Here is a 14,253-nt window from a genome sequence, read left to right as displayed (position 1 = left end):
GTGGATAGTTGGAAGCCAACAACCCCCTCCCCCTCCCTCTCGGCCCCCTTCTAATAATCCCTCCTCCTACCACCGCATGGCAACCAGCTGACCCAAAATACGCCCAGCTCATTTACCCCTTTCTCCCTCGCATCTCTTCCCCTCTTCCTCTCAGTCCTTCCCCTCTCTTCCTCTAAGTCCTTCCCCTCTCTTCCTCTCAGTCCTTCCCCTCTCTTCCTCTCAGTCCTTCCCCTCTCTTCCTCTCAGTCCTTCCCCTCTCTCAACCTTTCCCCTCTCTCAACCTTTCCCCCTTTCAACCCTTCCCTTTTCTCTCACCCCTTTCCCTTTCATCCTTTCCTAAACAACTCTTGCCCTTCCTAAAGCCCCCACCCTTTCCCCTTCCTTCCTAAGCTCCTCTTTTTTCCCCTTCACAAGTCCCCTTTTTTCCTTCCTACGCCCCCCTGTTTCCCCCCTTCCTAAGTCCCTCTTCCTCTATGATATGGCTGTCTAATTTTAATATTTATATGTAATCTTGATCGTTTAATTAACAAGTAACAGTCGTATCGGCGCTCACGTTCATAACTAACGCAACTTTGGTTTGTAAGTTCATATTATTGACCCTAAAGTCAGCGCGCACAACACAAGTATCAGTTGTTCTGGGGTAACACCTGCCCTTCAACACCTTGACTCGCCGTGATGAGCAAAACCACCTGCGCAACACTCGGGGATCTTTATTACTTAAACACTTCGCCTGTGTATCAGGCTTCTTCAGTTGATTGCAGAGGTGATTTCAGTCAAGACTAAGCGACTGATCACCTTACATCAGTGCTAAAGGACTGAACACCAATCAAGACTAAGGGATTGATTACCTTATATCAAGGTTGAAGGACTGGGCACCTATCAAGACTAAAGGACTGATTACCTTATATTAAGGTTGAAGGACTGAGCACCTTTATAATTACTTCTCCACCTCTTCCATTGTCTTCAGTATTACACCTCTGTATTCGACTGGTGAAGTCTCCTGCGCAGGCGAAACGTCACAGTAAAAAAAAACGTAAATTATGTACATGATTTATCAAGTTGTCGGTATTGTGTATCAGTAATATTACTAAACCTTGACTTGTTAAAAATTTTTACTGTACACTGTTATTTTGATACTTGAGTTCTTAATGTAAAGAAAGGAGAGAGAGAGAAGGGGGGTGGGGAGGGATTGTGAAATTAGGAACAAACATGACACATGTTCCCAGAAACAAGACAAGGCCTGGTTGACCAGGCTAGCACCAGATGAGCCAGGCTCCGGGAGTAGAAACACTCAGATTTCATTAAAGGTATATCAAAGGTACTCTGCAGCGTCATGAAGCTTATGGGCCAACAGGCCTCCTGCAGTGTTCCTCCTTTTCTTATGTTCTTATGTGAACGTACACAAAGTTTGGAGTAAGTTCACAAGTATTCCTCATAACTGGGACCGGAACTACGTGACAGGAGCTACGAAGAAAGGACGAAGAGGTGGGGAGGATAGGGTGGGAGGGGGATAAAGGAGTGGGAAGAGAAGGAAAGATTAAGAGAGGGGGGAGTAAAGGAGGGGTGTGCGTTAGTGTGCAGTAATTATTCCAGTCTACTTCCTTGCCACAGTATCCTGTCCTACCCCTGGCTAATAGCATTATTTTTCCCACCCACCCACTCAGCCACCCGTTCTGCCGCCCACTCTCGCCCACCTGCTCGCTGGATCACCGCCACATCATCCCTCAAGTCTTCATTTTATAATGCGATGTCCCATTTTCAAGGCCCACATCTGTGAAGTTTAATACGATGATGGTTTACAGTACCGATAAGTTAAGACACGTCCACCAGGTAGGTATATTCCGAAACATTTCGCCTGCACAGTAGGCGAAATGTGTCGGAATAAAGATACCAGTCGACTGAAGAAACCTACTGCGTAGGTGAAACGTTTCACAATAAGGATACTTAACTATTGCACATGTCTTATCTGGAAACTTGCCTAAAACAATTGAACTTGTTGTCGTTATCTCTAGGTAAGAGGGGAGCTCTCTCCGTCATTCCAGTGAGAGACGGTAGTTACCAGTAGCTCGTAAGTACAATTAATAACTCTTTGTACGACTTTTGAGAAATTCGCAAAAGATGATAATTAGGACAAAGGTCATAAGATTATAAAGGAAAAAGTCTTAGAAAGAGCCAGTTTGTAACATTTTAAATAACATTTTTCTATTACTTCAGCAATTACCTTTTCATCTTTGCTGTTGTTTGATTTTATGATTATCTTATTCCCTCCTTCGTGGCTGTTCTTAGTCTCTCTCTCTCTCTCTCTCTCTCTCTCTCTGGTTGTGCTGTATCCGGCAGTCGGGTTCTGCTGTATCATCGTCACATCTGTGTGTTTTTTCACTTTTTCATAGAAGTTGATGAAAAATTTTACTGTAATGACTTGTGGTTTGTGTATTTATTTTTATGTTTCACCCTTCCCCCCCCTTCCCCCTCCCCCTGTGATTACTTTTATGAGACTGAGAAAGTTGTTTGATAGGCATGAGCGAATGTGGCGGTCACTGGTGGTGGTGTGGTGGTGGTGTGTCACTGGTGGTGGTGTAGTGGTGGTGTGTCACTGGTGGTGGTGTAGTGGTGGTGTGTCACTGGTGGTGGTGTAGTGGTGGTGTGTCACTGGTGGTGTAGTGGTGGTGGTGGTCACTGGTGGTGTAGTGGTGGTGGTGGTGTCACTGGTGGTGTAGTGGTGGTGGTGTCACTGGTGGTGTAGTGGTGGTGGTGTCACTGGTGGTGGTGTAGTGGTGTGTCACTGGTGGTGTAGTGGTGGTGGTGGTCACTGGTGGTGTAGTGGTGGTGGTGTGTCACTGGTGGTGTAGTGGTGGTGGTGTGTCACTGGTGGTGTAGTGGTGGTGGCGGTCACTGGTGGTGGTGTAGTGGTGGTGTGTCACTGGTGGTGTAGTGGTGGTGGTGTCACTGGTGGTGGTGTGTCACTGGTGGTGTAGTGGTGGTGGTGTGTCACTGGTGGTGTAGTGGTGGTGGTGTGTCACTGGTGATGTAGTGGTGGTGGCGGTCACTGGTGGTGTAGTGGTGGTGGCAGTCACTGGTGGTGTAGTGGTGGTGGTGTCACTGGTGGTGTAGTGGTGGTGGTGTGTCACTGGTGGTGTAGTGGTGGTGTCACTGGTGGTGGTGTGTCACTGGTGGTGTAGTGGTGGTGGCGGTCACTGGTGGTGTAGTGGTGGTGGTGTGTCACTGGTGGTGTAGTGGTGGTGGTGTGTCACTGGTTGTGGCGGTCACTGGTGGTGGTGTGTCACTGGTGGTGTAGTGGTGGTGGCGGTCACTGGTGGTGTAGTGGTGGTGGCGGTCACTGGTGGTGTAGTGGTGGTGGTGTGTCACTGGTGGTGGTATGTCACTGGTGGTGTAGTGGTGGTGGCAGTCACTGGTGGTGGTGGTGTCACTGGTGGTGTAGTGGTGGTGGCGGTCACTGGTGGTGGTGTCACTGGTGGTGTAGTGGTGGTGGTGGTCACTGGTGGTGGTGTCACTGGTGGTGTAGTGGTGGTGGCGGTCACTGGTGGTGGTGTCACTGGTGTAGTGGTGGTGGCGGTCACTGGTGGTGGTGTGTCACTGGTGGTGTAGTGGTGGTGGCGGTCACTGGTGGTGGTGTGTCACTGGTGGTGTAGTGGTGGTGGCGGTCACTGGTGGTGGTGTGTCACTGGTGGTGTAGTGGTGGTGGCGGCGGTCACTGGTGGTGTAGTGGTGGTGGCGGTCACTGGTGGTGGTGTGTCACTGGTGGTGTAGTGGTGGTGGTGTGGTGGTGGCGGTCACTGGTGGTGGTGTGTCACTGGTGGTGTAGTGGTGGTGGCGGTCACTGGTGGTGTAGTGGTGGTGGCGGTCACTGGTGGTGGTGTGTCACTGGTGGTGTAGTGGTGGTGGCGGTCACTGGTGGTGTAGTGGTGGTGGCGGTCACTGGTGGTGGTGTGTCACTGGTGGTGGTGTGTCACTGGTGTAGTGGTGGTGGCGGTCACTGGTGTAGTGGTGGTGGCGGTCACTGGTGGTGGTGTCACTGGTGGTGGTGTGTCACTGGTGGTGTGTCACTGGTGGTGGTGGGGGTCACTGGTGGTGGTGTGTCACTGGTGGTGTAGTGGTGGTGGCGGTCACTGGTGGTGGTGTCACTGGTGGTGGTGTCACTGGTGGTGTAGTGGTGGTGGTGTGTCACTGGTGGTGTAGTGGTGGTGGCGGTCACTGGTGGTGGTGTCACTGGTGGTGTAGTGGTGGCGGTCACTGGTGGTGTAGTGGTGGTGGTGTGTCACTGGTGGTGTAGTGGTGGTGGTGTCACTGGTGGTGGTGTGTCACTGGTGTAGTGGTGGTGGTGGTGTCGCTGGTGGTGTAGTGGTGGTGGTGTGTCACTGGTGTAGTGGTGGTGTCTGGTGGTGTAGTGGTGGTGGTGTGTCACTGGTGGTGGTGGTGTCACTGGTGGTGTAGTGGTGGTGGTGTGTCACTGGTGTAGTGGTGGTGTCGCTGGTGGTGTAGTGGTGGTGGTGTGTCACTGGTGGTGTAGTGGTGGTGGTGTGTCAATAGTGGTGTATCACTGGTGGTGTAGTGGTGGTGGTGTGTCACTGGTGGTGTAGTGGTGGTGGTGTGTCAATAGTGGTGTATCACTGGTGGTGTGGTGGTGGTGGAGTGTCACTGGTGGTGTAGTGGTGGTGTGGTGCTGGTGGTGTGTCACTGGTGGTGTAGTGGTGGTGTGTCACTGGTGATGTAGTGGTGGTGGTGTGTCACTGGTGGTGTGGTGGTGTCGCTGGTGGTGCCATTGGTGGTGGTGGTGTGTCGCTGGTGGTGGAGTGTCACTGGTGTGGATTGTGTTGACAGGACGTTACTGCCAGTGTGGTATACCTGGTGACAGGGGGAGGGGGGTCATCGCCCCTGCAGCCTGGTCTGAAACCAGTCCTCCTGGTAATCCTCCTGACCAGAGATCTACATCTCTGATCTGATAGTCTTTCCTTTTCCTTCCCTGTGGATGTTTCTGAGGGTACTAAAACAAACGTACACACTGGAGTATGCAGCACCAGTTTAGAACCCACACCTGGTCAAACACGTCAAAAAATTAGAGAAAATGTAAAGGTTTGCAACAAGGCTAGTTCCGGAGCTCAGGGGTATGTCCTACTAAGAAAGGTTGAGGGAAATCGGACTGACGACATTGGAGGACAGGCGGGTCAGGGGAGACATGATAACTACATACAAAATACTGCGTGGAATAGGTAAGGTAGAGACAAGTTGTTCCAGAGAGGGGACACAGAAACAAGGGGTCACAATTGGAACCTGAAGACTCAGACGAGTCAGAGGGATGTTAGGAAGTATTTCTTCAGTCATAGAGTCGTCAGGAAGTGGAATAGCCTAACAAGTGATGTAGTGGAGGCAGGAACCATACATAGCTTTAAGACGAGGTATGACAAAGCTCTGGAAGCAGAGAGAGAGGACCTAGTAGCGATCAGTGAAGAGGCGGGGCCAGGAGCTGAGTCTCGACCCCTGCAACCACAATTAGGTGAATACAATTAAGCGAGTACACACACACACACACACACACACACACACACACACACACACACACACACACACACACACACACACACACACACACACACACACACACACACACACAGGATAAGTGTGTGGTGGGAAAGTGAGTCAGTGTAATATTTTGGTCACGAGGATCAAGGTTGAGGGAACCTCCATAAATAACGTTGAGAATAGCACTTGTGGCCAGGGTGTCGCGGTGAGGGCGTGTAAGAGCTCCCACGCCCACCTCTCTGCGTTCCCACGCCCACACATCTCCACTTACCTGGTTGTGTATGTTGGGAGCGAGTTGTATCTCCTGGACGTCATTTGACTATCAACTGGTGACGGTGAGCGGGGGGTTTAGACACACCATGGGTGAGGAGCTGCTTGCACACCAGGAGGCTTAGTCTTGGACGTGGCCGTGGGGGGCGGTGACCCCCAAAACTGACTATAGGTAACGTAATTGTCATGCCTTGTTGTGGTTGCAGGGGTCGAGTAAATTCTCTGGGGTGGTGGGGGAAGGAAGGGTGCGTGACTTTGAGTAAATATTTGCGTGACAGTGGAGATAACATAAATGGAGTGGCTGGAGGTGCTAGTAGAGAGAAGGAAGGGGAAAGGTCTACCTGGAGGGTATTCCGGGGATCAACAACTTGCACACGAAAATCACTCGTTACGAAAGCAAAAGACTTGGCAGACGATGCACCATCCCCCCAATGAAAAGCAGGGGTGTCACTAGCACGTTAAGAGACCATACAATAAGTGTCAGGGGCCCGAGACTGTTCAACTGCCTCCCAGCACACATAAGGGGGATTACCAACAGACCCCTGGCAGTCTTCAAGCTGGCACTGGACAAGCACCTAAAGTCAGTTCCGGATCAGCCGGGCTGTGGCTCGTATGTTGGTTTGCGTGCAGCCAGCAGCAACAGCCTGGTTGATCAGGCTCTGATCCACCAGGAGGCCTGGTCTCAGACCGGGCCGCGGGGGCGTTGACCCCCGGAACTCTCTCCAGGTAAACCCCGGTCCATGACCAGGCCTCCCGGTGGATCAAGGCCTGATCACGAGTGTCACTGGTGGTAGTGTGTCACTGGTGGTGGAGTGTCACTGGTGTGGATTATGTTAACAGGACGTTACTGCCAGTGTGGTATACCTGGTGACAGGGGGAGGGGGATCATCGCCCCTGCAGCCTGGTCTGAAACCAGTCCTCCTGGTAATCCTCCTGACCAGAGATTTACATCTCTGATCTGATAGTCGTTCCTCTACTCTTCCTTCCCTGTGGGTGTTTCTGAGGGTACTAAAATAAACACACACACACACACACACACACACACACACACACACACACACACACACACACACACACACACACACACAGGATAAGGTGGGAAGGAAACGGAGAGAATGCGGAGAATCCATAATACGGAGATAACATAATGTAACACGGTCGTTTTCAGTTTTCCTCTAACATGCCCGAAATACTAATGCATGTTAGTAGCTTTCTTTGTACTTAGCATTTATAAAATGTAACCCACACATTATAACCTGTACAAAGAAATAAAAATTGTATTCTGTATTTTTTTTTTTTTTTTTTTTTTTTTTTTTTTTTTTTTTTTTTTTTTTTACTCTTAGCAGTGTGATGGCGCGTCATGGCTCTTATGGTCACAGACGTAATGTTAACCACACCGTAATTGTTATATGTGCGTTCACTTCTTGCGTATGTAAGTTTGGTGTTACAAGTTCAAATCTCTTGGCTTCACTGTTACATTTTATTAAAACTGCAAGTAGTATGCTATACTTGTGATGAGTTCCGAGAGTTTTTCTTCTCCCGGAGCCCTGTCACGGTCCGGGCTGTTACCAGAGTTTGTATGATACTAAAACAGTGGGAATAAAAGGCTAAGTGTTTCCTTGTCATATTTCATCACACAGGATAGGTTTTGTCGTGACAAGCCATAGGTAGGTCTGAGAGATTGCATGGGGGCAGGTCACTTGCGTGGTAACAGGTCACTGTTACGTAGTGACAGGTGCGTGGGAAGCGTCGAGGGATGGTGGAAGTAATGTCTCATTACCCATATGATCTCTTCCTGCTCCCTTCCCTTGCAGTCTCTCCCTCTACCCCTCCTGCCTCTGCTTTCCCTTTTCCTCGTCCCAACTCCCTCTCACTCCACCTCTTCATTCTTTTTCTCCCTCTTCCTTTATTGGGAGTGAACCTGAGGTGAACATCCACCTCATAACTTTGGCAGCTCCTGGGAGGCTAGTCACTGAGTAAGCAGCACCAGCGTGGAGCCTCCACCTGGTAAAACCTGTTTACATCACCAAGGTGCTGACGTTGGCAGCCAGTCTTGTCCGGGAACTGAGGGAAAAGCACTACGAGGAAACTCTAAAGCGACTAGAGGTAAACTACTTGAAGAGACCAAGATACAATTACTACGTACTAGAATGGATGGAGAGAGAACGATAACAAGAGACAAGGGAACATGGAAACATAAACACAGATGAGAGGAATATGCTAGGTGAGGTATGAAAGCAAACTCAATTTGCAGTATGAATAGGTGAGAAAGATGGCCAGGAATTAGTACTGCAAGTACAGTTTTAAGAGGCGGGGCCAGGAGCTATGAATCGACGACTGCAAACACACACGTCAGTGAGTAGAACATATCAGACTGTAACAGGGAAAACTAACTCTTGTCACTTCAGTGTTTGTGTCAGAGAAGAAGGTAGCCGGATACTGTCGGTGTATCCAATGCTTGCAAATCACTTCCCACCCTTCAGGTTGACCCACAGATCTAACCGGATTGAAACAATATCTACTCCCTTTTGGGGGTTCGTGTTCCACCCTTCAAGCTGACAGTTTACCCTCACCTCTACCTCACAACGCGTACCGTTCCCTTCCCTTCCTCCCTCCCCTCCTGGAGGTTACCTGGAGGTTATTCCGGGGATCAACGGCCCCGCGGCCCGGTCCATGACGAGGCCTCCCGATGGATCAGGGCCTGATCAACTAGGCTGTTACTGCTGGCCGCACGCAATCCAACGTACGAGCCACAGCCCGGCTGATCCGGCACTGACTTTAGGTATCTGTCCAGCTCTCTCTTGAAGGCAGCCAGGGGTTTATTGGCAGTTCCCCTAATGCTTGATGGGAGGCTGTTGAAGAGTCTTGGGCCCCGAACACTTTTGGTGTTTTCCCTTAGTGTACCAATGGCGCCCCTACTTTTTATTGGGGGCATTTTGCATCGCCTGCCCAGTCTTTTACTTTTGTAGGGAGTGATTTCTGTGTGCAGATTTGGGACCATTCCTTCCAGAATGGTCCCAAATCTGCACACAGATTATGATACATCTCTCCCTCCTGCGTTCCAACGAGTACAAGTCAAGTGCTTCCAAGCGTTCCCAGTAGTTAAGGTGCTTGACAGCCTAGAGAGAACAAGTGATATGAAAAGGATCATCATTGGCTTGGCATCTCTCGTTTTGAACGTTCTCATTATCCATCTTATCATTTTTGCACGTGCGATCGTGGCACTGTTGTGGTCCTTGAAAGTGAGATCCTCAGACATTACTACTCCCAGGTCCCTTACATTATTTTTCCGCTCTATTGTATGGCCAGAGTCTGTAGTATACTCTGTTCTAGTTATTATCTTCTCCAGTTTTCCATAACGGAGTAGTTGGTATTTGTCCTCATTGAACATCATATTGTTTACCGTTGCCCACTGGAAAATTTTATTTATATCTTCTTGGAGGTTAACCGCGTCCTCAGCAGATGACAGCCTCATGCAGATCCTAGTATCATCCGCAAAGGATGATACGGTGCTGTGATGTATATCTCTGTCTATGTCTGATATGAGGATGAGGAATAAGATGGGGGCGAGTACTGTGCCTTGTGGAACAGAGCTCTTCACTATGGCAGCCTCCGATTTAAGTCTGTTGACCACTACTCTTTGTGTTCGATTTGTTAGGAAGTTGAAGATCCATCTCCCCACTTTCCCAGTTATTCCTTTAGCACGTATTTTATGGGCTATTACGCCATGATCGCATTTGTCAAATGCTTTTGCAACGTCTGTGTATATTACATCTGCATTCTGATTTTCTTCCAGTGCATCCAAGGCCATATCATAGTGATCCAGTAGTTGTGAGAGACAGGAGCGAACTGCCCTGAACCCATGTTGCCCTGGATTGTGCAGATTTTTGGCCCCTACAACACAACACAACACTTCTTCCTTCCCACAAAACACATACCCTCCTCTCACCCACAACCCATACCCTCCCCGGCTTCGCTCCTACGCACATCCCCCACACAATGTTTCAATAAGTGCTGACGTATGCTGTACAATGTCATGAAACAAAATATTGCAAGTCTATTGTAACAATAGTTTTCATTATATTGAGGTGTCGTGCGATAATGTCAAACAGCTGGTAGCTGCGCCAGCTGACACAATAAAAGCTGGTACCTACCCTCAGTGAATAGTGCTGTGTTGGTTTTTGTTAGCTTGTTAAGAGGCGCCTGTACAGGGTACAGTCCCACCTGCTACAGTAGGGGTCGTTCTTCAGATGAAGCTGGAAGGCTCACTGTAGTTTCTTAGATGAACAGTATAAGTAGCAGTAGGGAGGTATAAGGGTTGGGGAAGGGAATGTGTTGGGCGGAGATTGTGGGGAGGGGAGTAGTAACGTGGTACTGGGGGCCTCACTACCACCAAGGAATAATAGATGGTAATTCCAACGCAATAGTAGCTACAGCTCTGTTGGAACAAATTTTTAAATCTGCTCGAGCAATAGTTGAATACTTAACGAAGTCGCTTTACTGAATTCTCCTCCTAGCTAAGGATAACATATTTCCTTCTCTAAGGTATGCAGTCCACTCTGTGTGACAGGATATAACAGGGAAATATTGCTACCATTGTTGCCACAATTCAACTATCATGCAGAACAGGGTACTCTTACGTTGCAGGTATTCACATAATGGTTTGTAAATGAAGCACAAGTAAGTAAAAAGTTTTATAGAGTAGCGTAGTTAGGCGAGTCAGGGAAGGGTGAGGGGCAGGTATTCACATAATGGTTTGTAAATGAAGCACAAGTAATAAGTTTAATAGAGTAGCGTAGTTAGGCGAGTCAGGGAAGGGTGAGGGGCAGGTTGTTGTGAAGTTAGTGCTGATAAGATTTCCTGAAACTCGTATTGATAGAGACGAGGTGTGTTATCAGGTCGAGAGGTGAGATAGGGTGGTGGCAGCATTGTGTGGCACCATCCTTCACTGTTACTCTTACTGTGGCCACCAGTGATATATCCGTTGCGTAATTATGTGATGTAGAAAGGGTGTAGATCATGAAACTAGTTAGGTATCTTTCTATTTCTTTAGACAGTTTAGTAGAGTTGGAGGGAGGGAGTGAGTGGAGTGGAGGTGAACACAAGATGACTCCAGTGGTGGCGTGCGAGCCTTCCTTTCAGGGCCTGCACCCGCCGCCTATCAGGGAGCCTTTGCAGGACTACTATAGGCCTACCCGTGCCCCTGCCCGTGACGGCCAGCCTCGCCGACGCTCCAGCTACCAGGATGATGCTGCCAGTTACTTACAAATGTCGGGGCGCTCCTGGAGCCACTCCAGGGACTCCCCCCGGAGAACCAAGTCCACTGCCACCCTCAGACCATCAGAGTTCCCTCAGGCAAGGGACTTCCGCGAGAGGTTGAACCCATGCTGGCGTGGCGACGACTCCTGGGAACCCATTAGTGTGAGGGAGGCTCTTGAGGGCCCCCAGGTGCCCTTCAGGTTCTGCCCCGCCCTCGCTGCCTGTCATATTCCCCGCGCCTCCGTCAGGATATCCCGCAAGCCGTCACACAGGTATAGTCATGTAGTGTTACTATGTTGTTGACAGGTGTGTTAATGTGCTTCGACCTTCGTGTGTGTGTGTGTGTGTGTGTGTGTGTGTGTGTGTGTGTGTGTGTGTGTGTGTGTACTCACCTGTTTATGGTTGCAGTGGTGATTCATAGCTCCTGGTCCCACCTCTTCGCTAGTCGCTACTAGGGCCACTTTCTTCTCCAAGAGCCTTACCGTACCTCACCTTAAAGCTATGTATAGCTCCTGCCTCCACTGTGTGTGTGTGTGTGTGTGTGTGTGTGTGTGTGTGTGTGTGACGGTTGATTCCTCGGTGTATGTTCATACATCTTGTGTAATCCACACTATTATTTTATTATTGTATTTAAAAGCAAGCACTGACCTGTTATTGTTGATGCAGGTGTTCACAGTTGATCAGCAGTTGCAATAATCTTGCACGCACACTAGATCAGCCTCTCATCACCTCACATTACCTCACATTCTAAAACCCCACAAATTTGCTTATTTGAATAATATACATTCATTGTAGATTAATATTGTCCTCTCACGTTTGTCCTTGTTATATCTTTCAAATATCACGAGTAAGAGTTTTATATACATGGGAAAGACAGACAGCACACCCAGGCTATCTGCTGAGAACTTCTGTCTAGATTGAAGGCTATCATTTGTTATCTAGATGATTGAGGCCAAGATTTTAAAGCAGAAGGCTCTATGTACACCTTGTAATATCGAAAAATGTGCCAGTCCCTGCAGGTGTTGTCACTATCATAACTAATATACCTCTGTGGTGCTGTGGTCAGGACCACCAGGTGAACACTTCACTACATTAACAATATAACTAACACTTTCAATCATTATATCTAACAGCCAATCATTATATCTAACAGGTTTAAATTGTTGTAGTGATCGTTCCAAATTACACTAATCTCTGCACACATTTATATTAGGACCCGTTGTCAGTTTATTTCGCTATAGCAATCGTTGTGAACGTTTATATTGTTAGGAACCGTTGTTTGTTTACTTTTGTGATTTATGAAGAAATTTGTGGTTAGGTTAGTTGAAAATAGTTAATGCTTGTGGATCTGGTCGAGGACTTGGACGTGAAGATACAACAGGTGTTCGCCCCCCTCTCTGTGACCTGTGATATACCTGTCACAGGTTTCAAGTGTTCTTCGACCTTCATAGCCCGGCCTGAAGCCAGCCTTGATGACCTAGTCAACCAGGAGGTTGGTGCTAGCGGTCCACAAGCATGCCAAGTCTTTACATCCAGGCTGGTCAAATACCCAAAGCAGGTGGTGGTTTGTTGTAGTTTCCTCCTGAGAGCTGCCACTGACTTTTTGAAGTGGGAAAGCGGCAGACATTGGACCTCTGTTTAATTCGATCTATCTCAAACTTACTTATTTGAGACCTTGTTGGTAAACGCAACTTCCAATTGGAAGCTTTAGATGTTTCGTCTGCGCAGCAGGCTTTTGTGTAAGTTTATTTAGGTACAGGTACACATAAGCACAATTATTATACGTTTATCTGGAGTTTACCTGGAGATTATTTCGGAGGTGACCCTCCAAGCGCTTTCGTGAGTCTTCACATTCAAGAAACAGTTCCTTGAGAATGTGAGAAATCACGAGAGCGCTTGGAAGTTCGCTATTTTTTTCACTGTAGTTGGTCTGCGTATTGTGATATCACCTCTGTACTGTGATCTTATTGCATAGTAACATGTGTAAATTACCTAGGATGACCCAGAATGATCATATCTTGTGGTAGTACAATTTACAGGCAGGAGAGACAAACATAGGTAAGGTTTGTGCTAACACAAGAATTTAAGCAAATGTTAGAGTACTGCTGTAGGCCTACCATGCTGTGTAAGTCCTGAGAGACGTTGGAATGTTGGGTAGTGACGGTCACTGTACAGACTAGAGAGGTTGTTCTCTTCTCGGCATTCTCTCTCTCTCTCTCTCTCTCTCTCTCTCTCTCTCTCTCTCTCTCTCTCTCTCTCTCTCTCTGTCTCTCTCTCTCTCTGTCTCTCTCTGTCTCTCTCTCTGTCTCTGTCTCTCTCTCTGTCTCTCTCTCTGTCTCTCTCTCTGTCTCTCTCTCTCTGTCTCTCTCTCTGTCCTCCTCTCTCGGTCTCTCTCTCTCTGTCCTTCTCTCTCTCTCTCTCTCTCTCTCTTTCTCTCTCCCTCTCTCTCCTCTCTCTCTCTCTGTCTCTCTGTCTCTCTCTCTCCTGTCTCTCTCTCTCTCTCTCTGTCTCCTCTCTCTCTCTCTGTCTCTCTCTCTCTCTCTCTCTCTCTCTCTCTCTCTCTCTCTGTCTCTGTCTCTGTCTCTGTCTCTCTCTCTCTCTCTGTCTCTCTCTCTCTCTCTGTCTCTGTCTCTGTCTCTCTCTCTCTCTGTCTCTCTCTCTCTCTCTCTCTCTCTCTCTCTCTCTCTCTCTCTCTCTCTCTCTCTCTCTCTCTCTCTCTCTCTCTCTCTCTCACTCTCTCTCTCTCTCTCTCTCTCTCTCTCTCTCTCTCTCTCTCTCTCTCTCTCTCTCTCTCTCTCTCTCTCTCTCTCTCTCTCTCTCTCTCTCACTGACAGTCATGCATTATATTGGAAATATACAAAGTGTCAAGTAGACCGTGTGTGTTTGTGTGCGTTTTTTTTTTTGTGTGTCTTTGCTAAATTTTCATGAGAATTAGTCAGAACATGACATATATATGTCGTGCTGAACAGGTAAAACTGCTCAGTTAACAGGAACTCCTTTAAAATTAAGTCCTTTCTAAAATTTTCTCATGTGTTTAAAGATGTATATTTTTTCATTTATATTAATGTAAAAATTAATAATTTTGTATCAAAAGAACCTTAAAAAACTTGCCTAACCTTATTGTAACGGGCGCAATTTAATTTAGCCAACTAAATATATTTCAGATAAATTTACAGTAATTTAATA

The 14,253-nt window shown here is 48.0% G+C and overlaps 1 protein-coding gene across 7 annotated transcripts in view; it reads left to right on the top strand.

Annotated features, from left to right (window-relative positions):
* LOC128702657 (Brefeldin-resistant Arf-GEF family protein schizo) overlaps positions 1–14,253 on the top strand; it is a 707,300-nt gene that overhangs the window by 241,605 nt on the left and 451,442 nt on the right. For 4 of the 7 annotated variants that reach the window (XM_070101938.1, XM_070101940.1, XM_070101939.1 and 1 more), the window contains exon 2: positions 10,862–11,339. The exons of the other annotated variants lie outside the window; for them this stretch is intronic. In XM_070101938.1, the coding sequence (XP_069958039.1) occupies positions 10,915–11,339 (425 nt within the window). In that variant the 5' untranslated portion in view covers positions 10,862–10,914. The remainder of the gene's footprint in view (positions 1–10,861; positions 11,340–14,253) is intronic. 7 annotated transcript variants of the gene reach the window in all.

The sequence above is a fragment of the Cherax quadricarinatus genome, chromosome 79 (genome assembly GCF_038502225.1).
Source record: "Cherax quadricarinatus isolate ZL_2023a chromosome 79, ASM3850222v1, whole genome shotgun sequence".
NCBI lineage: Eukaryota > Metazoa > Arthropoda > Malacostraca > Decapoda > Parastacidae > Cherax > Cherax quadricarinatus.
The sequence above is the reverse complement of the archived record's forward strand: the minus strand, read 5'-3'. Positions and strand labels throughout refer to the sequence as shown.